Source organism: Rattus rattus, chromosome 1 (assembly GCF_011064425.1).
Source record: "Rattus rattus isolate New Zealand chromosome 1, Rrattus_CSIRO_v1, whole genome shotgun sequence".
Taxonomy (NCBI): Eukaryota; Metazoa; Chordata; class Mammalia; order Rodentia; family Muridae; genus Rattus; species Rattus rattus.
The window spans coordinates 69366240-69391701 of record NC_046154.1 but is presented as its reverse complement, the minus strand read 5'-3'; the positions used below and the strand labels follow the sequence as shown (position 1 = coordinate 69391701).

At 40.0% G+C, this 25462-nt stretch overlaps 1 protein-coding gene across 2 annotated transcripts in view; it reads right to left on the bottom strand.

The window, feature by feature from the left end:
• The window catches only part of Bnc2 (basonuclin 2), a 328627-nt gene that overhangs the window by 245929 nt on the left and 57236 nt on the right, over positions 1-25462 (bottom strand). Inside the window, exon 3 of one of the 2 annotated variants that reach the window (XM_032889467.1) lies at positions 20699-20899. In XM_032889467.1, the coding sequence (XP_032745358.1) occupies positions 20699-20899 (201 nt within the window). Of the gene's footprint in view, positions 1-20698; positions 20936-25462 lie in introns of those variants that run through there. The other variant, XM_032889470.1, reaches the window with a different exon arrangement.

The following is a 25462-nucleotide window of genomic DNA, read 5'->3' as shown; positions in this document are numbered from 1 at the left end:
TTAATCCCCACTTTGAGCACCCACATTGCTTTCTTGGGTAACATTTTCATTTTCGAACTTGTCCTGTTATTTTGTCATCTTCCTCCTTGCACTTGGAAGTCACAGCAGATCGGGAGGGAAGCAAGTCCCTCTTATTCTGACCCCACACTGCAGCCAGATGAGCTGAAATTATCCTGTGGGAGGCACGGTCCACCCCCTGCAATGGAGCCATGCCCCTTTGCGGTAACAAATGAAGAACATCTCACACTCTAAAACAATACCCTAAAATACTAAATGATCATCTCAAAGCAACTTAACATGCACATAGAGGACGAGGCCAAATAGTCTGCTTTAGTGTAATTTCGGTCTCCTTAGTAGCAGGAATTAGTATAAGCCCTAGTTAAAAGACAGTCATTCCCCCTTTACATGGACATTATCATGCTTCGAAAAGTCATTTTAATCCCTTCACCGGAGCTACACCATGCCAAGTCCACAGAGGAGGACAACAATTAACTTCTTTTAAAATGAAAAAAAAAAAAAAACATATCAGAAAGGAGGAAAATCCATCCAACACAAAAGAAAATGTTATACTTACATAAACTATTCCCACTTCAAAATGTAAACAGTGAGTCAGACTGCCTGTTTAGATTCTATAAAATACAGCAATAAAGACACTTGATTTCTTCAAGGCATTTGATTTATCAATCAATTCACAATCTAGTTATGTCATCAATTTGAAGCCTACTAAAACTGAAGACAGAGCAAGATGAAGCCGTAAGGTGAAAACTGAAGAAGACCATGTCTGTAAGCCCCAGCAGGCAGACTTTTCTGCTTATATCAAATTAATCAACACAGTGATCCCGAAGTGTTTTAGACCAATAGCTAAAATACATTTCCATTTATTTACTGTATGCACACGTGTGTGCCCACCAAGCACAGAAGTGACCTTCGGAGAGGAACTTGTAAGAGCCAGTTCCCTCGAAGACAATGTGGCCCCTGGGGATAAAACTTGGGTCACTGGGATGGTGGCAGGTGCCTTTATCTGCTGGACCCTGACTCTGTGAATCTGTACAGGACACATCTGTCACTCTCTTCATCATCGCCCAAATACAACGTCTGAATTAATCCAGAATTTGGGGCATATCAATAAATGAAGGGGTAAAAGCAATCTTATTTTCAAACAAGTTTCTGACCAATTTTATTATCTATCCACTACATGATGTTTAAGAAAATCATAGATTGCTACAAATATCAAAATGAAATGAAACTTATTCTTCGTGTAAGTGTATTGATAATAAAAGTAAGTGTAATTAGAATAACATGGAACCCCCACCCCCCCAAAAAAAGATGTCATACCAAAAAGCTCACTCAGCGAGTAGAAGGAAAATTTAGTGGGTAAAGCTCTTGACACACAAACAAGAGAAACCTGAGTTTGAGCTTGGATTCTCAGCGGCACATGAAGAGAGGAGTCAGTAAGTCTATAAACCTAGCACGGGGTAGGCACAGAAGAGAAAATACCTGTAGCTTGTTGGCCAACCAGTGCAACAGAATAGGTCAGCTGTGGGTTCAATGAGAGAAACTAGAGTATGGTACCAGACACAGAACTCTCAGTTCTCCGCACGCGCGTACACACACACACACACACACACACACACACACACCCCTCCAATGTAAAAAGTTTAAAGACATCAAGAAATTTCTTGGATTTGTTTTATGAAGGACAAAGGAAATGATAAAAACTTGGTAACCATTGGTAATTTACATTTGACTTGAGTCAGAAGACTTCGCCACATTAAATGACATTTCAAGATTTGAATCCAGAACTCCTGTGGTGTCTTTTGAATTCTAGAAGCCAACATAAATGAGATTTTTCTCATGGGTTTCTACAACAAAGAGGGCACATCAGTTTTCAAACAAACACACATATTGTAATGTAAGACTTCACTTTAAGCCAATGGATTGGCTAAACACACACACACACACACACACACACACACACACACACACACCCCAGGTTTTATGCTGAATGTGGGAAAACCTCTGAGGAAGAAAAAGGGAAGAGGTAAGGACGAAGAGAAAGGAAGAAATCTAGAGAGGTGGTGCTGAGGGCAGGCCCACCAGAAAGGCAAGCAGGAAAGGACAGTAAGGTAGAGAGCTGGAAAGGGTGAGAACCAGAGGGGAGGAGTGGAAGAACCAGGTGGGAAAGGAGGGGCTGAAATACAAACGGGTGTCTGGGGCAGACTAGAGCGACTGGAGCCCCTCGACACTCCAGTAGAACGGGCAGCTGGCCGGAGATGCTAATTCAGCGCTTTAACAAATCAATGCCACTTGAAAAGTACAATGAGAGCCCTCACTGGGTGGATGTCAAGGGACTGAGAAAATGCATTCTCAAGTATTTCACATTAAGAGGGAATAATGTGTTAATTTATAACTCTTCACCCTATACACTCGGATTATCTATCTGTGTCAGCGATTTGACTTCTTAAATTTATCAAAAACACACGCAAAGGGAGGCCAACTCTGCTTTCACCATTGGGAAAGAGAGGGTTAGGAAAGGTCTGTTCTGGGTACACCACGCTCCCCACCCCCCCCACCTTTTGGCTCAAGTCTTGGTGAGGATTGCAGGGAAGAGTGGGCTCCTGAGAAAGATCAGGGAAGGAGGGGAGGGGGAGGAGGGGAGGAGGGAGGAGGGAGAAAACCCATGGTCCAGTTACTAAAGCAGCCAAGGAAAAGGCTCTCCCAGTCAGTGGTTGATTGCATTAGGTGCCATCCGTCAAAAGTGACACAGAAGAGAAGAATAACTTGAATCAGCAACCTGAGCTGCCATCATCAGAATGTACTTTAGGGAAACTTCCTTAAGTCTCTCAGTACACCCAGAGGAAGAGAAGCTGCTGACAAGAGGGACTGTAATTAAACAGTGCTCTTCTGATGCCACCAGAATAATCCCATAGCTGGAGCCAATCAGAGTGGATGTGAAGGGAGGACCAACCTCATCCTATTTGGTTAGTTTTGAAACAGGGAGAAGAAAATGTACCTAAAAGAGACTTTTATTTCTTAAGGAGAACTTGCTCTATGAAACAGTGAATTTCTGAGATGGCTTCCCATGCTATACATACATACATACATACATACATACATACATACATACATACATACATGCACACACACATACATACACACATATATACTGTAACTTGCAGTACAATGATAGCAGCTTCCATCCTGACACACAGAAAATCTGTTAGTAATTTATGCTGCCTAGACCCATGTGTTGTATGACTTACCTTTTCAAGGTATAATAAGCATTGTCAATATGCAAAGGTAAGTCTGTTTACAATTTTAAAGTAAATGGAAAATGGCACACTTCACGAAAGGGTTTTTAAGATCTTGTCTTGAAAGATGGAGGGAAAAGTGTTTCTGCATACATATTTTCACAAAGTTGCCACATTGTACCTGCTTTGACTTTTAAGATTTCTTACAGGACACAGTGTTTGAAGCTCCGGGGTATTTTTATTTGCTATTGTACAACTGCAACAGAAACAGACTTCCCTTTATTTTGAGGACATTCATATGCAAATGAGTGCTGAGAAATGGAAATGAGATGCTACACTTGATGGACAACCTTCAACGTTTACTTGAAAAAGGCAACAGAGTCTCCCTCCCTGAAGCTGTGCTCTTTTCCTTCCACCGCCGGGCACCAAAAGGACGTGAAGGACAATGATGGGCCTTCCACCAACTTCTATTGGCTAAATTTCACCTCGCAGAGACGCACAGAGAACAAACACTCTTTTAAGCTCTGCATCTTTCCTATGACAGTGTTGCACGGTTATTTTTAAACGAACCCTGATTAGAAGGTAAAATGGAGTACAAAGCCAGAAACTTTATACCTGCAGAGAGCCAAAACATCCTACGTAATATGATGGTTTAGTAATTTTTGTTTACTTCAAAAATGGTAAGTAATGATAAATCTCCTGATTCAAGACCAGAGAGTGCACTATGTTCCTTTTTCAGAGCCATCTTAGGAAATAGGACTCTCCTATTCTAGACAGCGCACGTGCGGGGAGCAAGTGTGTGCTTTGCTAGAGCCACGGTTTCTATCCAAGATTAGCCAATCCCCAGGATTTTTTTCTTTTGCATCAATTACCATTCCTGTCTGTCCATCCAAGCTACCACCAATTCTTATCATTATGGTACCATTAATCCCCTTCTCCTCTTCCCCTCCCCCACCACACTCACCTAAGGGGTTAAAAGACTTCAGTACATTTGTGACTTGTCAGTGACATATAATACCCAGGTCCTTCATGCAATCAACTTTTACTTGACATGTATTTGCTCATCACAGGACCCACATTACTACTGGGAAAATGAAGAAAAACCTAAATTAACACTTGACATTCAATATGGTCAAGTCCTTAATTGGCTGGGCTTCCTGAGAAAGCAATTTTCTATTCCCCAAACTGTGCGCGTGTCATGTGTGGAGTGCAGCTCTTGGCCATCACTGCTGTCCCTCGCTCCCTCTAATGAGAGCAGATGAATTAGTGCTACGTGACACGATTTGAACAGGGCTGCCTCTTCTTCCCCTCCCCCAATCTTTCTCTTATAGGAGTGACAGCTGTGTGGCAAGAGGATGAAAGAGAAATGAAATAATAATAATAATAAAAAAAAACAATTCGGTAAGAGATGATCATTGTTTAAAATGAATCTTAAATGTCTTGTTGAATCTGAAACTAACAGAGTCATTTAATTGTGGAGGTGGGGAAAGGACTGTTACAAAGATCAGGGGAATTATCTGGATATGGTTGATTTGGGTTGTATTAAGCATGTTTTTTTCCATTCCAGGCTAGTTGCAGTATTAGATTGCATGCGTCTAATTAAAATGGAATTTACATCCACTTAAAACGTTTTTTTAAAGGTCTGGAGAATGGGTCAACTAGAAAAAAATGAAGTGATTATTAATGTAAGATAAGCATGTATGTATGTACGTATGTATGTATGTATCTTCCTTCAACATTCAGGTCACAAAGACCTTACAACACAAACTCTATCACTGTGTCTTGTTTTCAAGTATTATTATTCAGTGTCTGAATCCAGTGCTAGCCATTCTATTTGAAGAATTTTGGCTTCATGCCCTTTACTGTTGAATTGCTGCAACAAAAATTATTTAAGCACTGACTTTGTCCCATCATTTTAGAGAGGGGACATATTCTCCTCTTGGGATGCTTGTCAAGCTCCGTAAGAAGCAGGATGAATGGGGGGAAGGCCTGAGACTGCTCTATCCAAGTTTCAGAAGGTGAATTCAAGGGATTTCCTGAGTCTTCACCTCCTCATTTTGACACCAAAGACGTATCTTTAAATGTCTACATGACTTGTCCAATGTGATGAGAACAGACAGAAGCAGGGAATGGAAGTCGGCCTGGCTGATCGAACATTGGAGAAAATAATCGGTCTCAAATTTAGATGATATGTGAAAGTAACTAATGGCGTCACAGGCAAATCAGCACTTAGATCTTTACTCGCTTTTAGACCAGAGCCAAGGCAAAACGATGTTGTCTGTGGACAGAAATTATTTCAGAAGATGTGAACCACATCAGTTAAGGTAGTAAAACCAAAGCTGTTCCACCTCCAGTTCTTCCTAAGTAGGCTGATCACAGAATTCTTTTCAAATTCTGCTTATGATTTAAGGAGCATTTTATTGAGCAAACTGCAAAGTTTAGTGACATGAAAACAAGAATGGCAGTTATATACTATGTATAAAATTAAAAAGAAATCTAATAGTGAAATGTAATTTCTCCATTTGATATTTGTGAGGAATGATATTTAAAAAAAAAAAAAACACTTCTTAAAAAATTTTCCCCTTACAAGAAAAGCCTGAAAGATAGAGTATACTAGAAGACAAACTGAAAATAAGATTTTAAAACATTTGAATTTTCAAAACTTGCTGAGAAACATCAGAATTTTCAAAAAGAAAAACATTAAGAGATGAGAATAATTTAAAAGTATTTTCGCAAAAGCAAAACAACACACAAATAGATAAATGATCTGCATAAATTATCCGTCCTGTGGTCAAAGCACTGGTATTTTAATACCATTAAGATTCCTTCAAAAGCGCACTGGAGACAGCTTGCGAATGGGCATTCTATCAGGTGTTTAAAAGAAGTAAATAAGACAGTTTAGTATTCTGGAAGGCCACACAGCCTAATACATCCAGTTAACTGCTACCGTAGCATTATCATCACCCAGCAACAAATGGCAGTACATCCTGCCAATAGCTTTAGGGTGACCTTTGCAACGCTGACTGCTCCGTCAAGTTCCATATCTGAGATGCAAGGCATAGACAGAACGGTTTATTAGCTGAGGTAGGAAAGGAAAACCAGGAGGCCCCAAAGTGACTCTGCTTTTACCACTCAGGAAAGAAGGCCTCCCATTCCCTGAGAAGAGAGGGGCCCACTATGTGATAAGGCTGATTAATCCCTGGCCTTTCTTTTATCATTAGCCTTTCATAGTGGGAAACATCAACCCAACATTACAACTTTACAGCTTCTTTTCCACCCCATCTACACTTCTGTGAAATCCCAACAGGGTTGGGGTGAGAGTGGTTGAAGAGTGGAGGAGAGTGGAGAATGAATTTCAAAGACATGAGTTCTAGGATCAAGGGGTGAAGAAAAAAAGCTGTTGATATTGTTCCAGAACTTTAAACCAATTATGACCTATTTTCACGCATGGGTGATGTCCAACCACTACCAAAAGGATCTGTCTACAGAATTCAAGAGGGCAGCAACAATGGGTCAGGAGAAAGGACTCTGTAAGGAACTGAGAAGTTTCAAGTGTCACTTGGTGATCATCAGCCATGAAAAGACACGTTTTGATGCAAAAAAAAAAAGTTAACTGTGACTATGGCAAAGTGACATGCTTAAACTTGATATTCTCTTAGGGATGAGCAGGCTTTGAAGCTCATAATAAACCCGAAATGGTTCTGTGGAATGTTAAGTCTTAATGTAGAAGGTTGGTGCCACTGTCATGCCTACACAGAAATATGTCAACTTGGAAGGAGCTGCATTAACAGCTCCAGGGCATGCAGAACAGAAGGTGTACCCTTTGATTGTATGCATTTTATGGAAAATTCTACTTTGAACTGTAAAAGAAAGCAGCAGCATACTCCTGCCTAGTTAACACAGCTAAATATGACACTACACCTTTCTAAAAAAAAATAAACACATCAGAGAGAGAAAGGATGGCTTTAAACACCCTGGCACAGGCAATGACAAAAGTATTTATCAAACATTCAACACGAATGTTATTTTACAAAAGCCAGTAATATAGAAAGGGGTGCGTCACCTTCTCTTCCAATTGTTCTCTTTACTATTCAAGTATTAAGGTTCTTCCCTCCTCTTGTATTAAAGCTATTTCCTCTAATTCCCAGTTGAAAGGTTTCTGAAAGTGCAAGTCACAGCTGTGTTGATAGGAACTTGAGGAGCACCGCATCCCACCCTCTTCCCAACACTCTGACAGACGCTTCATCACAAGCCACTCTTGATTTGAGACACGTGACTGGCTAGAAGACTGGCAAGAGTTAATATCTGGTGCTTGCTCCAACCCATGGCTTTTTCTGCAGTTTCAGAAGCAACTTAAGAGCTTGTTGTGTTTCCTGCAGAGAAGGTTCCCTTCTGGAAGGTTTCTGACTCTGACAAGATACAGAGATCAACAAGACCCAGGGCAGAACCCTAGGCACACCTTGGTCCCATTTGCAGATCATCTTAACAAGATGCTCTTGTTTCTTGTTCCCACGAAAATCAATAACAGGATGACCTTCAATTTGAAATCCAAACCAATTAATTACCTGTTCTGTTGGAAATGTTGATATCTGATTTGCCTGGAGAATTTCAATTATGAGTAGCTTTATTTCTTTTAAAGAGCCCCTTCAAAAAATATAGACTGACAATTGAAAACCTCAGCTTATACAATATAAATGATGTTTTCTTGAACCAGGGATATACTATTGGCCTTGCACGAATTAGTATGGGGAAGTTTTCCCCTTGTGGTCCATCTCCTCCTCATGACATCATAATCAATGGGACTGGTAAATTACAGCAATCCTACAAAGATTCAGGGCCAAGAATTCACTGCTGAAGGTGAGGTGGAAAGCTCTTTGTACTTGAATTCAGCTTTTCATCCGTATCAATCCCTGACACAAGCCATGGGGTTCTTCTCAGAATTTAGGAATTTTCTATTTCTTTCTAATTCTAAAATTCTTATATCCCTACTTATATTTAAATAATTATATTACTTTATTCTGTCCATAAATCTGATTTTTCTTTGAATAGGATCATAAGGAAAAGGCTATACATCAAAATAACTAAAAGCAGAAATATATTTACTAAACTTACTTGTTTTAATTACAGGGGGAAAAATGAACTCAGTTCATCCCAGTGGGGAATTCCCACAATGAATGATCACACGCAATGAAACTATTATCTTCATCCATTAAAATATTATCTAAACCAGAGGCTTCTCTCTGGCAGCCAGTGGCTGACTATAGCCTGCAGATGAGCTTTGTTTGGACCACACAGTTTTTTAAATATTTGAATATGTTGCCAAGATTTCAAAATCATGAGATTTCACGTAAAAATTGTGTTTCTGGCTTCTCATTAAAGAAAAAAAAGGAGGTGATCTGGCAACCAGGAGGCCTGCATTCTCACCTGGCAACAATTCTCTGTACCCCAGAACTGCCACCTCAGTGGTTAAAGAGATGAGCTTTCTGGTCTACCACAGACCCCACAGACTCCACCAGACCCATTCTACTAGCTTAGTATTCATTACCTCCACATGCATTCTAGATAACTGTTGACTTTTAAACTTACGTAACTATTCCAGAAAAGCTTATAGAATTGTTGCAAAAAAGAAAAAAAAAAGGGAAAAAAGAAAAGAAAAAAACAAGTGAAAACAAGTGTTCTAAAAACAGATATTTAAATATATTTCATGAGTATATATAACAAATGATGATGGATTCAAACTTTACTTCCAAATATAGCTATTCCAGTTATGATTAACTATGAAGCGAAGAAGATTCAACTTCATAACTTAAAACAAAATCTAAGTAGCAAATTTTAACTATATAACCTACTCTTATCTAGTGATGCATCAGACTTTTACATGGGTTTCCAATAAACTCCATTCTTCCTTGCAGCCTAGAAAGGAAGCTCATACAAACTGCTACTCAGCTCTGCGTGCATCCTGAGCCTTCACTCGTCAATACTTTTACACTTCCTTGCTAGAGGTATCATGTACACCTGAGGGAAAAATGGACCCTAATATGAAAAGAGTATATATTTTAAGATACATTAAAAAAAAAAAACAACATTGAAGACACGGGAATACCATAACAAATACTAGGCCCCACTTGTATGGCAAGATCTGACAATCCATTTATATAGTCATTACTGAGGGTTCAAAAAGTCATGACATAGTTTAAAATGGCTATTACTTAAAGGATATTTCTATGACAAAGCCACCATGCATTTCTAACCTTTGGCTTTTTTATTTAACTGAAAGTAAGTGCAAATATTTATTTACAGTTCATAACTTCCAATCAACCATAACATCTCAGCAATGAAACCTATTAGTGAATTTTACAAACAAATTTAAATGCCCTAGTTATCATTTTATCTAACCATATTAAAAACAGGTTATCTCTAATTAATTACTGCAGCCAAGAAAAACTTAGACCTGCAAACACACTTCATTGAGTATGCTATGACTGGTGCTATATCACAGTATCAGAGTGAAACTTAGATCACCTAGAGCACATTGGCTTATACTCGTGCCGCACACTTAAAAGAGTATTTAAATGGAATGTTTCCTCTCTACGAAAAAGGTCTTTCTTTCAATTGTCCTTAAAGATCATTGAACATATACTAAATATACGTCAAAATCAGACTTTAATCCCCAAATTTTCTTGACTCTGAGTAACTCCTACAGCTTGAAATAGTTGACAAAATCATAATGATCATACTGACTGAATTCCTTAACTCCTAGGGGAATAGGAAAAGAGAAAATATGCTAAGTCTGGGCACCATGAATGCAGTTTTAGTTGATACCCCAATGGCAGTGAGGCATTCCTTATGGGAAACATTCGTCCTTAATTTCTATTATGTTTAAAATTTAAGCAATTAGAAACAGACACCTGGAACTCACTTATTAATTTATCTCTTCCCTTCCCTTTTACACTTCTTTCAACCTCATTTCTTAAGCTGCCTCTTAAATGGATGCTCTTATATAAAGGGCCTTCAACCAGCATTCACCACTTTCTTCTTTAAAACACCTTGCTAGAGTATAGGAATGACCTTACCTCATTTTTTTAAGTCTATAGTTTCATTTTTATACGTATATTTCTTTAATAATTAGTGTTGAACAGTAGAAAATTAAAATAATTCTAAAAAAACACTTTCTTTCTGTATCATTCCAAAATAGCTTTATAAAGAAAAAAGAAAAGAAAATCCCCCTTGATGCCCCAAGCCATTAGGTTCCCCTAATGACCTTCATGCTCACATCATAATATATCATGACTGCACATACAATGTCCCAATCTTGATGAATTTCTATAATGTACTGTTTTAAAAGATGAAAAACAAACCAGACTAATGAATGTTTGATTTTATTTCATCTTTCTTCAGAACGGAGAGAAAAACACTGCTTTCCTTAACTCCCCCTTCCCTGCTATTAGTCACTAATTCCTACAAAAGGGTGTCCCATGCAGGCTGCAGTAAGGGCAATAGGGACATTCTGCAGAGCAGGCAGCAGACATAGGAGCTGCAGGTTATCAGCATCTTCAGCGGCCAGGAACCGTGGCTTTATTAAGAAATTGTATAGAGTAGCTATTTACCCAAAGTCAGAGCTGCCAACTTCCTGCTTTCAACAAAAGAGTGTTTTTAATATAATGAACATCCAGGCTTCTCTGGTCATGAGAGAACCTGGAATATATTATACATGCGCGAATGTGGCCGGGATGTAGGATATGGGATGTGCTTCCTATCAACAGATTAACACTTCATTTCCATTACTCTAATCTCACCACAGGCTGGGAACACTTTCTTTTTCTTATTTGAACAACAATGGTGCATGAAAAACCAAGCTGACAGGCAGGCTGGGTTCATTAAATGCACCAAGTCCTTTATTCCCACAACACACCTCACCTGTATGAAGCCAGGGTTCTGGTTTCCAGGCTGCTACTGAAACAAGCCCTCCCAGATGCTGGACTTCGGACACTCCCTCTCCTCTTTTTTTGCATAACTTACAGTAAAGACCACAAATAAAGCAAAAATGAGGAAATTCTTCTGCATCATATACTGTTTAGCACACAACAGCACTGGCAACGTATTTTCAGATTGACTCTCTCCCATGATTACTTGTTCAGGAGAACAAGGCAAGGTAGGTGTTACAGGAAAAGGCAAAACACCACAGGTGTGAGCTCACATCTCCATGTGGTGTCTCTTTCTTAGTTTAATTTTTACTTGGAATTTAAAACCTAAAAGCAGGAAAGTTGCTTCTAGAAAACTACAGTGCTGTGGTTGGTAAGAATGGCAATTTGCCAAACAAGAAACAATGACACCAGTTCTCAGTCAGTGACACCTAGCTCCATTTAAAAAGCTTGGTTCCTATCCCTGAGGCAAGGCTCTATGTTCACCAGCAGCACAGGAGGGAGGGAGCATGCTTAGGAACACAGAGTTATACAGTCTAAGGCACCGTCCTAGCCCCAGGGTGGGGGGGGGTGCTTGTTTGTTTGTGGTGGTCCTTCTCTATGTAAACTCATACACACCTTGTGGCTGAGACAGCTATTCATAAATCCCCAGCATTCCCCAAATAAATCCTTTAAATGTCTTCAACCAGACAATCTAACAGTCCTACACTGCCCCTGTGTCTACATATCATGGAGTATAAATGTGCAACTGCATGGCAATTCTAGATTTGTAACATTTGCTATAGGAAAGCAATAAGACTTTGTCCCCAAAGTCCAGAGCAGGACTTCAGTTTCAGTTCCATCTGAAACTCTTATCTTTATTTATATGTGTGTGTGTGTGTGTGTGTGTGTATGTGTGTGTGTGTGTGTGTGTGTGTGTATATATATATATATATATATATATATGGATATGGAAAGGACAAAGTAAAAACAGTATTACATATTGTCCTAGTAATCTAGCTGAGTCTGCATTAGGTCTGACAGGAGGTCAAAAATCACCAAGCTCGCAGACATCATCACTGAAGGGAAACTCATATGAATAGACTTGTAATAGAACGTCGCAGTATCATACAAAGCAGCAACCCTGACCCTCTGCCCTCTGCAACTGGCAGAGGGCACACCAGTGGGCAGCTTTTTTTGCTCGTGCCTAATCAGGTGTCCCACACAGCCATTCTAATGGCATACCTCAATGATATCTTCCTTGCTTTTAATTGTAATGGAAAGGGGAGAACAAACATTATTAAAACTATGCTAATGGAGGTTCTCATTTTAATATTAGTTTTGTTATTATGTTAAGCCAGCTGAAAGTAATTATTTTTGTCAGGTAAAATACTCATTATCTTGAAGTTTTTCTTTTCAAACCCCCCAGTTCAGACACAATGATCATCAAATGTAAATCTTAAAGAACTGTCTAGAGAACCAATAGCCACCTTAATAAAATTGAAAAAAAATCCACGGCGGTCACATACAAGCACACAGGTAAATACCAGAAGCCATATCTTTCCAATTTACAAAAAAGTGCTTTTATTCTTGCTATTTTTAACAATTTCCATGCCTTTTTAAGACAATGAGTTAAACGCACTAAATGCAAAACAGTGATGAATCCCCACATGGTATGTAGGACACATGTTTTACATATCTGTTTCCTAATAGCATGTTTATACTGGCCCTGCCACCATTTCAATTGTTCCTTTCAATGTCTGAGCTCTTATTAGCTGCAGTTTACCTTGGTCCCACCTCCTGGTGGTCACCCTGTCCTTTATACCTTCCCCTACTTCTAAGCAGATATCCTTGTGTGGTGTTAAGTCCAAGTATATAAAATGATAAATCCAAGAATAGCTTCGAGAGAAAAAATAAAGGAAATTGTCTTTGCCTCAATCTTTCTCATACAGGTTAAGGGTCAAACTGAGCATCTATCAGTGGCACCTCTGGGTGACAAGCCCTACGTCCATGGCCACCGGATTTAAAATACTCGTCTGTAGTAAAACAAGGATAGCCCTATAACCGACATGCATGTGTGTGAGGATGGCACCACATTCCTGACAGATTATCAGAATGAGAGATCGGCAAAAGGGTACCTGATTCAATGGCTGTTATTTTCAAGGACATTTTAATTCCTTTGCATTAAGCAAGAAGGAGGCAGTAAAAATAAGGAAGCTATTGTATAATGAGAGAAACGAAGGTAGAAGAGAGAAATGAAGTCCATGAAAAAGGAAACAGGAAGTAAGAACAAACTAACCTTGTACTGAGGCTATTAAGTAAATGTCTATCAGCCAAACAGGAACAGTAGTCATAACTCAACACTCGTCTCTGACACAAACACTAAAGACAGCAGCAAAGTGACATTACAGTTCCTAAGGATGGGTAAATAAGATGTCAGCCGTGCCCAGGGGAATCGGGGGTTTCGATGAGTAACTTCCTACAATTCAACACTATTCTTCCTTCACAGAGAGAAATGAAAAACTGATGGGCTTAATTAAAGGAAAACAAAAGGATATTATATTGTTGTTAAAGGATCAATTCTTTCTCTTAATTAGAATGATGATTAATAAGCTGAGAATTTGATTTCTGAACTCCCTAGTTTGAGTAATGCATTGTTTTCCCGTAGTATTCCCACTAAGGAGAGTTCTGACTGCCGAAGGAGACAATACTCTCTCATCTCCGCACTCACTCCATGGCACCAAACGGAGCTGCGTGCCATGTCCCATGAAGAGGACACTGTACTCTGTCCTCACCCAAGTCAAGTCCAGTCATAAATGTTTCACCGGAGGGTGGAATGTACACTATGAAATTTGTGAGGTTTCCTACAGGGTAGGTACAAATTAAAAAAAAGAAATCAATACTTTTATCTTTTCCTATTCTCTAAACTTCCTTTTAAGCCCGGGGAGGAGATACTCTACAAGTCAGGCTCAGGGGAAAATGTGGGCTGCAGTCACAGCTCCAACAGCTTCTTAGTGATGCCATCCGCGCACACTCTGTCTTCTTCCCAGGGTAATTTTTTTTTTATCCTGCTTCCCCTGTGTCTGCCAGCTTATCTTCTACAGGATACTTCTTCTGCTACTTAGTTTGTTTATACCACAGGACCTAAGGCTGCTCTTCCTTCTCTGCCCCTCTTCCTTCATTTCTCTTAAGCTTCTTGGAAGTCAAAGCTCCTCATAAGGTTATCCGCCCCCCCCCCCCTTTGCCTCTAACCCCAGGTGCTTCAGTGGATGAGGGGAACCTAGCAAAATATGGACGCCAGCTGCTCTTCTGGAAATAAGAATGGCATCAGCTTTGGCAGATGTGGGTGACATCAATCATTTGCTATGACCCCCCAACACTCTTCTGGCCAAAGCCTAGAGAACAGTGGTTAGTGATCAGCAAGCGAGTATATGAAAGGCACCAGCAGATCTGCACATGGAGGAGAATGCATGCGTCTACACACATCACACTCGACTCCAAACCTCCCAAAGGAAAGAACTCCTGGAACCATTATACCCCATGTTCTTTCAACAACAACAAACAGTGAGTTCTAGAGAAAACAACCTTCACTGAAAAAAAAGTGTCCCATGATTCACTGTTTTCCTCACTGCAGAGTTCTCTCTCTATAGTCTGGGGGGGGAAAGGAGTTCACACCTAAAACAATTTAACCACTGTAGTTCATTCATGAATACAGGGTAAAGGCAAGTTCCAATTTCCTCTCCTCATACATACATACATACATACATACATACATACATATGTACATATCATATATATACATTCTAGTCCTCATTACTAAGTTAGCTGTGGACAGGCATTACCTACATGTGCTAACTGAAGACTGACCACAGCGACGCCCACTGTGTCTCCCTTTAAGTAAGCGTGTGCAGTGTCTAAGCTGGGAAAGAAGAAAGCCTAGGTTTTGTTTTTCACTGAAGTCTGTGACGCCATCGCACTATCTGTAACAGGCTGTTCCTTTGGAATCAGCTCCTGTGTCACAGCGACCTGGCAAGCTTGAACGCTTTCACTGTCACTGGAATCCTTGCAATCCTGCCTTGGCTGTGACCCATTCACGTTTGTCCCAACTTCCCAGAGATGCCTTGTTCAGCATCTAATTAGTAAGGGAGGGATTGTCGGGCTCTTATCCCTGACATAGGCGTAGGAAGCTATGCTGTGGTGGAAGCCTAGGTCTCTCCTGCTGCATAAGTCGACTCCCATAAAGCTACTTGTTTACAGGTAACAGGAGGACTGAAAAAAATAATTTCAAAATGATCCCCAACTATGCTTAAATTCATTTTAAGTGCTACATGTTAGAAATGAGCTCTAAATTTGTGCATGAGTTTATACATGTGTATACACATCTGAGGATCCACGTGTGCATGCTTCGTTACAATCACACACATACATATATGGCCCACTACATTCCCACTGCATTACACGGTACACAGAGCTGTTGTGTGAAGTCTGCAGGTTATCACAAAGTTGGAGGTAAGGGCTGACACGCAGGTGCTCACCTCTTTACCACAATTTCCAGTCCAGTACTACTATGACGATTACCCAGATATTAGATATTCCTACTTGTATGCTACAATATTAAAATGAATGTCAAGGATTACATTTCAATTTCAGTACGCACCTATCGTTAACACTTCAAAATAAAGCACAGCATCTCTCAAGTTAGGGCAACTAAGACAGAGGCAGCAGCATGCCAATTCCACAAGCTAAAACTATTTGCCACCAAATATAAACACTTATGTTAACATAGGGGTAAGTTCTGTGGATGTGGAGTTCATCCTTTTTTAAGTAAGACATGATTATCCAAATATACCAACTGTAAGAAGGACACATTAAAAAGGAACTGGAGATATTAAAGAGAAAACAGAGAGGGAAGAATAGAAAAGGTGCTGCCTCACAAGGAAAGTCATTTTCAAAGGCCATTAACTATCAACTGCTTTACTCGTGGCTCTGATTAAATGAGACTCTTCATCCTACGGAAAAGGGATGTCTAGTTTGGAGGAGAGGCTTTAGCATAAAAATATACTGCATGGACCACAAAGAGTAACCAAGCCACAGCACACAGTTTAGGTAAGTGACCAACAAGAAATGCTGTATGCGGATCTTTAAAATTGTTAGAGATGTTCACATTACTTTTGGAGGGTTAGAAACCAGGAAAAAAAAACCCCACACATCATTTCCATTTTAACTACAAATCCTATGACTGGGACTGTGTTTGTCATCATGAATTGAAAGTAGTGAAAGGCCACTGGGAGAAAAATTTGAATCAAGCATTCTTGTGAATGAATTCCAAGGAAAGGTTGTTATACATTTCTTATATATCTTTTAATCCTGTCTCAGGGAACTGCTAGGTTTTATACTAGTCAGAAAGTTTACTCTGTCATCTATCTGGTGAGCAGATGGTCTGGTATTAATGTAAATCACTGATTTAATTTTTAGCTTTGTCGATTTTGTCCCTCACCTATCTAAGAAATGATTTCTCTGGTGATAACTAACACATCATGCTAATGAGAGAATCTAATACACAATAGAAAAATGTCACTACTAATAATATTCGCATGAAGTTAAATAAAGCAACTGTAAGAGAATGTCAGACAGTTGTTCTTTAATAAGACACAGTTTCACAATGAAATTATGTTGTTAATTTTGTTACATCATTGGGTGAATCTTAAATTACTCCATAATGATGCCCAGCGTCGTTTATAATTCTAACTTAGTATTTCACTCTACTCTGAAAAGAGACCTTATTAAGGGATCTGCATATTATTTGAAACAGGCTAAGTATACCTGAGCAATAATGAAAAGGTATAAACACCTCTGGTAATCTGGAGAAAGAGCACTAGCACCGTTACCTGTACGGTGTGCTTTCTTAAAAAGATTTTGAGTTGATCAAACTATACCCTCTCCTGGGGGAAGCTATAAGGATTTTATTTGCTACTTTCTCAAATATACAAACATATACAAAATATGTAGAAAACAATCAGCTTTCAAAGTCTAATAAAAACAAAAAGAAAGAAAAGAACCTTTCGAAAGCAAGCTCCTTTCTCCAAACCACCTCCCACTTGTCTTTTTAACAATCCCTTATGAGATTATCCTGAGAGAAATAACCTTTTCGGCTTTAGGAGATAAGGAAAAAGAGAAAATGATTTTGGACATTACCAATTCGTAACTGAATCCAGAATTCTCAGTTACAAAAGTCAACAGCTACACCTTTCAAGGTTCTCTTGTATCTGTCTACAAGAGACTATTATTTTTCTAAACAGCAACAACAAATCACACTTTCATGTTAGTGAAAATAATGGAAGATAGAAAAATGAAGTCAGGAAGACCCATTTAAAGCTTTAATGGGGACAGATTTAACTCCACTGAGTCGGAGTCAAATCATTTGTTAATATTGGATAAAAGGAGAGATTTACAGTTAAGGAAATCTAACTTCGTTCAGGGGAAATGCAAGATACAGATTGTCCCATGCCCCTTTCTAGCTTACCTTTAGAAGACACAGACCTAGACTATTAAACTTCAGAGTTCAACGGTCTTTCCCAAGCATACGTTTTCTATAGCTAACAGCGTATGTGGTGAAGTTCTCTACAGCTCAGTCTTTACACATCTTATACTGGCTCTACTCGTCAGTCTTGTCCAATGCTTAACGAGGTAGTCAAGGAACTCTTAGTTTTTATTCCATGATAGGAAACTGTGAAAAACTGTATTAAACAGATTTCATTCACCCCATGAGCAATTTTTTTAGAGATTAAAATAATCAAGCAGAAAAGCCTTTTCTAGCCTAAAAAATTAGATATATAGAATTCTGCATACTTGATTAAATTGGAGAAACTTTTTTATCTTTAGCAAAAGCTTGCTTAATGCAGGTATTGAAACTATGATTCCTCATAATTGTTGACTTTAAGAGAGAGCATTCCAGGAACTATCACACATACATATGTACACACGCACACAAACACACACACACACACACACACACACACACACACACTTTCTCCCACTCACACACTCTGAACCAGCACTGCTGATCCCTACACATAAGGAAAACAAACACATTAAGCATGCAGAGCGCAGACTTTTATATGTAGACAGATTTGAATTTAAGACTACACAATCTGAAATGGCATCTTGAAAGAGAAATAAAAGTGTGTGTGGGCGCGCATGCACACACACACACACACACACACACACACACACACACGTAAACACATACCCCCCTTTCATATGACTTCCAAGAGGCACAAAAGGTAAATATTTAGTGACTGTGAGAGTAAATGGGAGGCTAAGCATCCCTAACGACACCAAAACGACAACAAAAATTAATAAAGGAACTGCAGTAAAATGGTGTAATCGCAATACTTTTTAAGATTGTGGTTTTCATGCTTTGTCACAGTGCCCTGTGTCATAACCTGTTCATTAGCCTGTGTCTTTATTCTCCTCACAGGCACTGATGCTCACCACATGCATGCATTCATACAGGTACACACAAAACAGATCTTTGTATGTACCCAGCAGGCACACAGAAAACACCTCGATGATCATACAAGTTTCTCTATAAGAAATTTAAATTATTTTCCTACTCCTGACCTATTTTTTGTGTAATTTGCTTTTATTTCTTTTAATCCTAAATGTTTTCCACCACTTAAAAGTCTCCTTAGATGCAAATCTACTTGGAAATGGGCTAGTGCCAAAGCAGCAATCTAACACCATCTATGTGGTTCAATAGCCATTTATCAATTGATCATTATCTCTATCTGTTTTATTAACTCTTTTTTCACTAGAGGGAAAAAATGCAATCTAACCTTTCAAAGCATACATGTACACACACACTCTGCTAACTCAAGGAAAACCAGAATTGGTAGTATCTAAATTTTAAAGTGGGACACAAGTTATTAGGTACTAAGGTTAGTGAAAACACACCGTGTTCCAACCACAAGAGAGAGAGCCACCCAGACAGAAAAGTGCTTCAGAAAAACACCTAGCAAAGCGTTTGGCAGAGACAAGAAGCATCTCTGTCAGACAAGAAAGGGACTTTTCAGGAAAAAAAAAAAAAAAGGATCGCACATAAAGAGTTGCTTACTGGGTTTATGTTGATTGCATTTAAATCCCAGCTTACTGGATCAGCAGTTATCAGGGTCCCTCTACAGGATGTCAAAATACACCTTATTCAAATACATTTCTCCTATCTAAAACTGGTTGATAAAACTGTTTACCAATTAAATGTTACAAGAGCCGGGCTTTATGCACTCTCTTTGGCAAATGTTATTCCTAAACTTGTGACAGTTTACAGCCTTGAAAATTGTTTTCTTTATTTCGTTACCAAACATTTGAAAATCCATGCCAAAGTATTCAATTTCCGCGAACTCTTACATACAAAAAGCTTAAATAGCAGTTGCAGTATTTTAAGGGAGTGGGGCAAGACCATTTCTTTAAACAGCCGCCATCTACTTAACATCCTAGTGCATTTGTCAGTACTACTTTGGTGCTGCGTGGATGATAAACTAACTCTTGCTTTGTATGGGTTTGGGGTAGGCTTCTGAAAAGCAAGACGTGTCTGGGAGGGAGGCACCAGGGAACTTCCCTCCCTCACTTGAGCACAGTCCAAGAGGAAAGTTTCTGGGTTGTTTCCCCTTCGCTTCCTCTTACCCTCGCTCCCCCGCGGAGCCGCAGAGCCAGCAATTGTGCAAGAGGAGCCGGGCGCGCAGGGCGCAAATCACCGAGCGCTTGGTACGGACGGCTGCGGGTGATTAATTATCCGTCCGCTGGCCTGGCGCTCTCCGGGCGGCTCTCCCGGCAGGGTAGCAGCCGAGCTGCCGGCGGCGGCTGAGCGAGAAGCGGCTCTGGGAGAACACAGGGGCCGCGCCGAGTGTGAGTGCACCGCGCCGGGCGGCGGGCGGCGGGCGGGTGGCGAGCCGAGCGGCTGCGCCGCGGCCAGGGGAGCACGGGGAGAGTGAAGCCACCGAGAACCGGAACGGAGGCCGAGAGCAAGCGGGAGCGCAGCCTGCCGCCCTTCGGGTTGACCCGGCCGGCAGGGAAGCCTGCATAGCCTCGCTCAGGTCTGAGTCCAGCTGCTCCAGACACCAGAAGTCAGACCCGCTGCTGTGAGGGGCCCGCGCTTTCTGACTGTTCGTTGCAAGACCTACTTAGAGACAGCAGACACTTTGACTAAGTCTTTCACATAGTCAGAAAGATACATTTGTTAAGTATTGGCTTTTTCTCTTTTTTAGCGGGAAACAAAGAAATAAATTAAGGCTTCGCAGGACCCAGGCTGCACAGGGTGAAACTTTGCAACAAATGCCTTTGCTTTCTCTAACTTCGATGTCCTTTCTCCCTTTTCCTTAAGGAGCCCTTGGGGAAGCCATGAAGTAACACTGCACATTCCAGTAACACAGAAATCACAATATATATATTTTTAAATTTCAAAAACATTTAGAAAGAAAAGTAGCAGGAAGAAAAGGGCACATAACAACTCGAGGTTTCTTTTTTAAAAAAAAAATGAAAGTAACTTACCTGTTGGGACATTCTGAATAAGAGGTTAGTATCAGCGTTTTGCCATGTCCCCATGAACCCTGGTTCAGCCGCAGTCGTTCTGGTTCCGAACTGCATGGAGTTGTCAGTACAGGAGTCTCTTAAAGTCAAGTCTCTTGCCCTCTTTGGCTCTCTGTCTCTCTGTGTGTCTCTTTCTCTCACATCCACTTCTGCCTCTTCTGACTGAAAAGTGAAGGTGGATTTTTTGAGCTTCTTGGCAGCCAGGAGCAGGAGTATAGTGTAGTTAAGAAGCTGGCTGAACTGTGCATTTCATTTGGGAAGGGGGAGATCTGGGGGAGGGAGGGGGGTCAGAGCTTCCTTCGCACCTTCTGCACAGATATCCCTATCATTTATGCATAGATTGTGACTCCCCTAGCTTGCCTTTGCTCGGTTTAACAGCTGCCTGTCAGGTGTGCGGGCAGCACTGGAGACCCAACCATCAGCTTCAAACCCTCAGCCACTGCATGTCATTGGATAGCAGAGCTAGGAGTCAACTGCACTGTTCCACTGTCAGGCACCAAATGACACCCTGCACTAACCCCTCTCCAGATACACAGATAGATACACACTCATGCGTACTCCACGAAATGCCACGAACACTGTCCACAAGGCCAGGGAGAGCCAGGGCCCTTCCCTGGGAATTTTCCCCAACAATGCTTTCTGCTGTAACATGTTATATCCAGCACCAGTCTTTCCTTTAAACACTTGTAAAACTATGAGACTTAAATATTTTTTAATTACACTGGAAGCGAGTGAAGTATTCATCTGGAGGAGAACATAAAGTTTGCTCAGTGTTTGTTTTTTTGTTTTTTTTTTAATATTAGCTGCCACAAGTCACACCGTAATGCTAGGCTATTTATAACCACATATAAACTCATAGAGAAAATAATATACAGAGATTTGACCTTCTATTCTAAAGGGTGAACAAGCAAAGCTACCAGTTAAACATGGAAGACGTACAATAAACATATGCAAAAATAAACATATACCACTTAATATCCAGCACCTCAGGCCATTAACTACCAAACTGAAGGTTAAATAAAGAGACACTGAAGGCAGAGACGAAAAAATGAATACCTTTTCTTAAAGCTCACAAGCAGAATAAAATCCTTTGTTAAAGTTCTCAGGTAAGGCATCTACATCAACCTTTTACATCATAAAACAGGGCAAAAGAGGAAGAAAAAAAGGAAGCCTGTCTTATTTCAGGCAAAAAGTAATGCATATAAAAACTCCAATTTTCATTCAGGATCTCTATGGAAAATTCTATAATATTTCCTTGCCTGGTGAAATATAACCTTGATAGCAGGTCATATTTTTAATTAAACCAGTTTTAAAACAAAACAACCATTTATTAGATAGTATTTATCTTCCTTATTTATGGAAAGGCAGAACTGAACAAAATCCACTGTACATAAACACTGTAACTTCAAAATGGAAAGCTAAATTCATGCTATCTCATAAAAGGAGTCAGCAGGAAAAAGCCATCCTTCCTAAACTTAAAATGTAAGGCACATTAATCTTCAGCCACTTACAAACACTGAGGACAAATGTAGCACTCTGCTTGCTCCTTCTTAACTAAAGAATAACAATAAACCTTCCTCTCAGAAACAACAAAAGAAACAGAAAAGCGTTTCGATGGCAGCCTGTGTCATTAGTGGACAATGAGAAAAGATGAGCAAACGTACACTATGTTGACACAAATGTGCCTTCCCTTCTAGAACTGACATCTCCTGAAAGCTTTTCTGTTAAACTTCCCTCCAGTTCACCACCATTAAGCACAAAAAAGTCTCAAAAGAAGCAAATTCAATATCTGAAAGGAGACACACAAGAACCCAAAGAATTGTTGCCTTAAAATATATTAAGTCCACCTGTGGTCAATAAAAATATTCCTTGGCGGGGGAGGGCGGGAAAAGCCCCTGTGAGTCGACTGTCAACGGTGACTGTACCTTTACACTATTACCCACTTAACTCCCTCTAAAATTTGCTAGCCTCTTGATTTCTGAAGTGGCTCTTGGTGCCTCCGTCAAGCTGCATGCTCAGCTCCTGACCTCCCCACTAATGGCTGTTATTTGTGGGAGGCTTAAGGACACTGTCAATAGCAAGCTTCCTCCTCTCTCCACTCAAGCACTGTTGTATCTCCCTGCCTGCGTGTTCTCTCTCCTCTTCTACTCCCTCTCCCTCTCTCCCTGTCCTTCCCCTCCTTCCCCAAGCTCCCTCACAACCTCTTCCTATTTTTCCAGCCCCACCCCTTTCTCTCAGTTCTAAGATTCTCTTCTTTCCCAGGTATTCCCCCCCCAACCCCCTCACATGTGGGCGTGGCATGCACACACACACACACACACACACACACACACACACACACCCACAAAAATCAACTGGCATGCAGCAGCAAGCACCTGCAGTAATAGACTCTTTTATTAAAACTGTTATTCTGCAAGACTTGAAATTCCCCATGGATCGGGCCATGTCAAAGCCGATATAATTAACTAGAGGCTCAGCAACGGATCAATTACCAGACAAGCAAGTGATAGTGAAATCAATGAAAGATCATCAGCCACATTATCAGTGTTGCAACTCATTAGGGCAAAACTGAGAAATGTGCTCAACGCGAGCCCAAGCAAGGTGGCATTACAAAACAAAGGGCTAATTTGGAGACCCTGCTGTGAACAATCTGTAACAGAATTAGCCTTTTTTCCCCCTAAACTGCACAGCTCCATAACTAAATGTGACAGACTGAGAGAAGCAGTTTATTAAGACACCAACCCCAAGTTTATTTAGTTCATAAACTCTCTCCTAGAAAATCAATACAGTCTGTACAGGGTTATTAGGTTGACTAGCTAATACATCCAAATCTGCTCTGCCCAGCCAGCCAGCAGTCCTCTGACAAAATGCTACCCAGAGTATGCAAACCGTCTCTCAGACTGTGGGAAGTTCCTAACTGAACAAGTCTGCAGATAGCTATTTGGAAATATTCTGCCACAGCCACGCCTAGAACATCAGGATAGCCTCGTAAGAGTCACAAGAAAAAAATCACAACATTACACAATCCTCCATGGATGTTATCAAACAAAATCTCAACGAATTCCTAAAACCAGTTAAAGAGTCAAAGCTTTGTTGTAATGAGACACCAGCCCAAAGAGTTACCCAGAGATAGATATATTAAAATAAAGCACAAGCCTAAGTCGTTTATTATGCTTTGTATTTTTTAAGTTTTGAATCTTTTTTAAAATAAATTTTAGAAAATAAAAATCTGAACCCTGTGGAAATTACTGAAATAGGTTATGTGAACTTGCCATTCATTTCCATAGGGAAATGTAGGACCTTGATAGTCTTCTAGCCAGTAAGAGACTTGAATCGGTTTTTTTTGTTGTTGTTGTTGTTGTTGTTTTTTTTTTAAAGACTCAGGTCCAAGACAAACAAACAACAAAACCAAGGCACCGAGATATCTTCTTAGGCTTTCCATTGGCTCTACACTCTGTAAGTTACAGAGGAACCCTCTGAAACCATTTGTAACAAGTTATTTACAACTAGGCCATTGGGATAAACATAATTTCCACAATTATTGCTTTCTTTTTTGCCTGATTCAAAAATCATGCCCTTCAGATTAGGGGATCACAAGTCTGAAAGGTCACCCGTGAAGCTCCTCACATTCCCCGAGACTGAGAGAATTAGGCTGTATATACTGAGAGGTCCACCAATGAGTTCTCAAGGTCCTGAAGAAACTGTAGGACTAGGAGTAACTCCTCTTCATAATACACATGCACCCATAAACAAACACACACAGACTCTGAAATGGATAAGACCAAGAGACTGAACGAGATTAGGGAAACAGCTTTGGAAATGACTAATGGTATTTTAACATTTAAAAATTAAAAAAAAACTGTACTATTAATATGCCATCAGGACAGTCAACTGGCTTCAAGATTCTAAATCCTAAACCTTAATAAAAAAAAAGGTAAAATTCAATTTACAGATGCTACAATCAAATGCTTGTTTTTATTGGGCACCTTATGGAACATTTCGTCAGTCATGTTTCTAAGTAATATTTTTAAAAGTCAAGCATATCTACTAACCCTGCACTATTTACATATACTTTAGATAGTAATTAAAAGTTGTAATTACAGGAAATTCATACTTTTAGAAACCTTTTTGCACATAACTACACACTGTGCATGTACCCTCAATGAGATCCAATTAGTAACAAAGAATTTGCATTCCAGTTAGTGTGGGATAACAAGACTACAGGGAGGTGCAGTGCAATTCCACCAACAGAGGAAGGCACTGTGCTCTTTCCTGCTCGCTCTGTAAGCAGTAATTCCCACAAGTGACTGCTTAGAATGTTACTGTCTTTTTAATATTTGACAGTGAGGTGAATTTGGGTCTTTCCTTCTTGTTTTTTCAAAAACTGTACATTGATGCAAGAGTTAGTCACAATTACTGAAGGACCGTGCCAAAGAATGCCATTTTGCATGTACGTTTGGAGTAGACTAGTTTATTGTGTTGCTTTTTGCTTGTTTGAGGGGATATAACCCATCATATCTTTGGATTTTTAAAGATGAGTTCTTACCATGTAGCCCTGGCTGGTCTGGAACTCACTTTGCAGACAAGGTAGATTTAGAGAGATCTGCCTGCCTCTGCCGCTCCCGTGCTAGGATTAAGGGTGTGCTGCACCGTGCCTAGATTCACTTTCCTTCTTTGTATTTAATTTCTTTAAAACTCAGGGCTTTCTTACTGGGAACTCAAAAG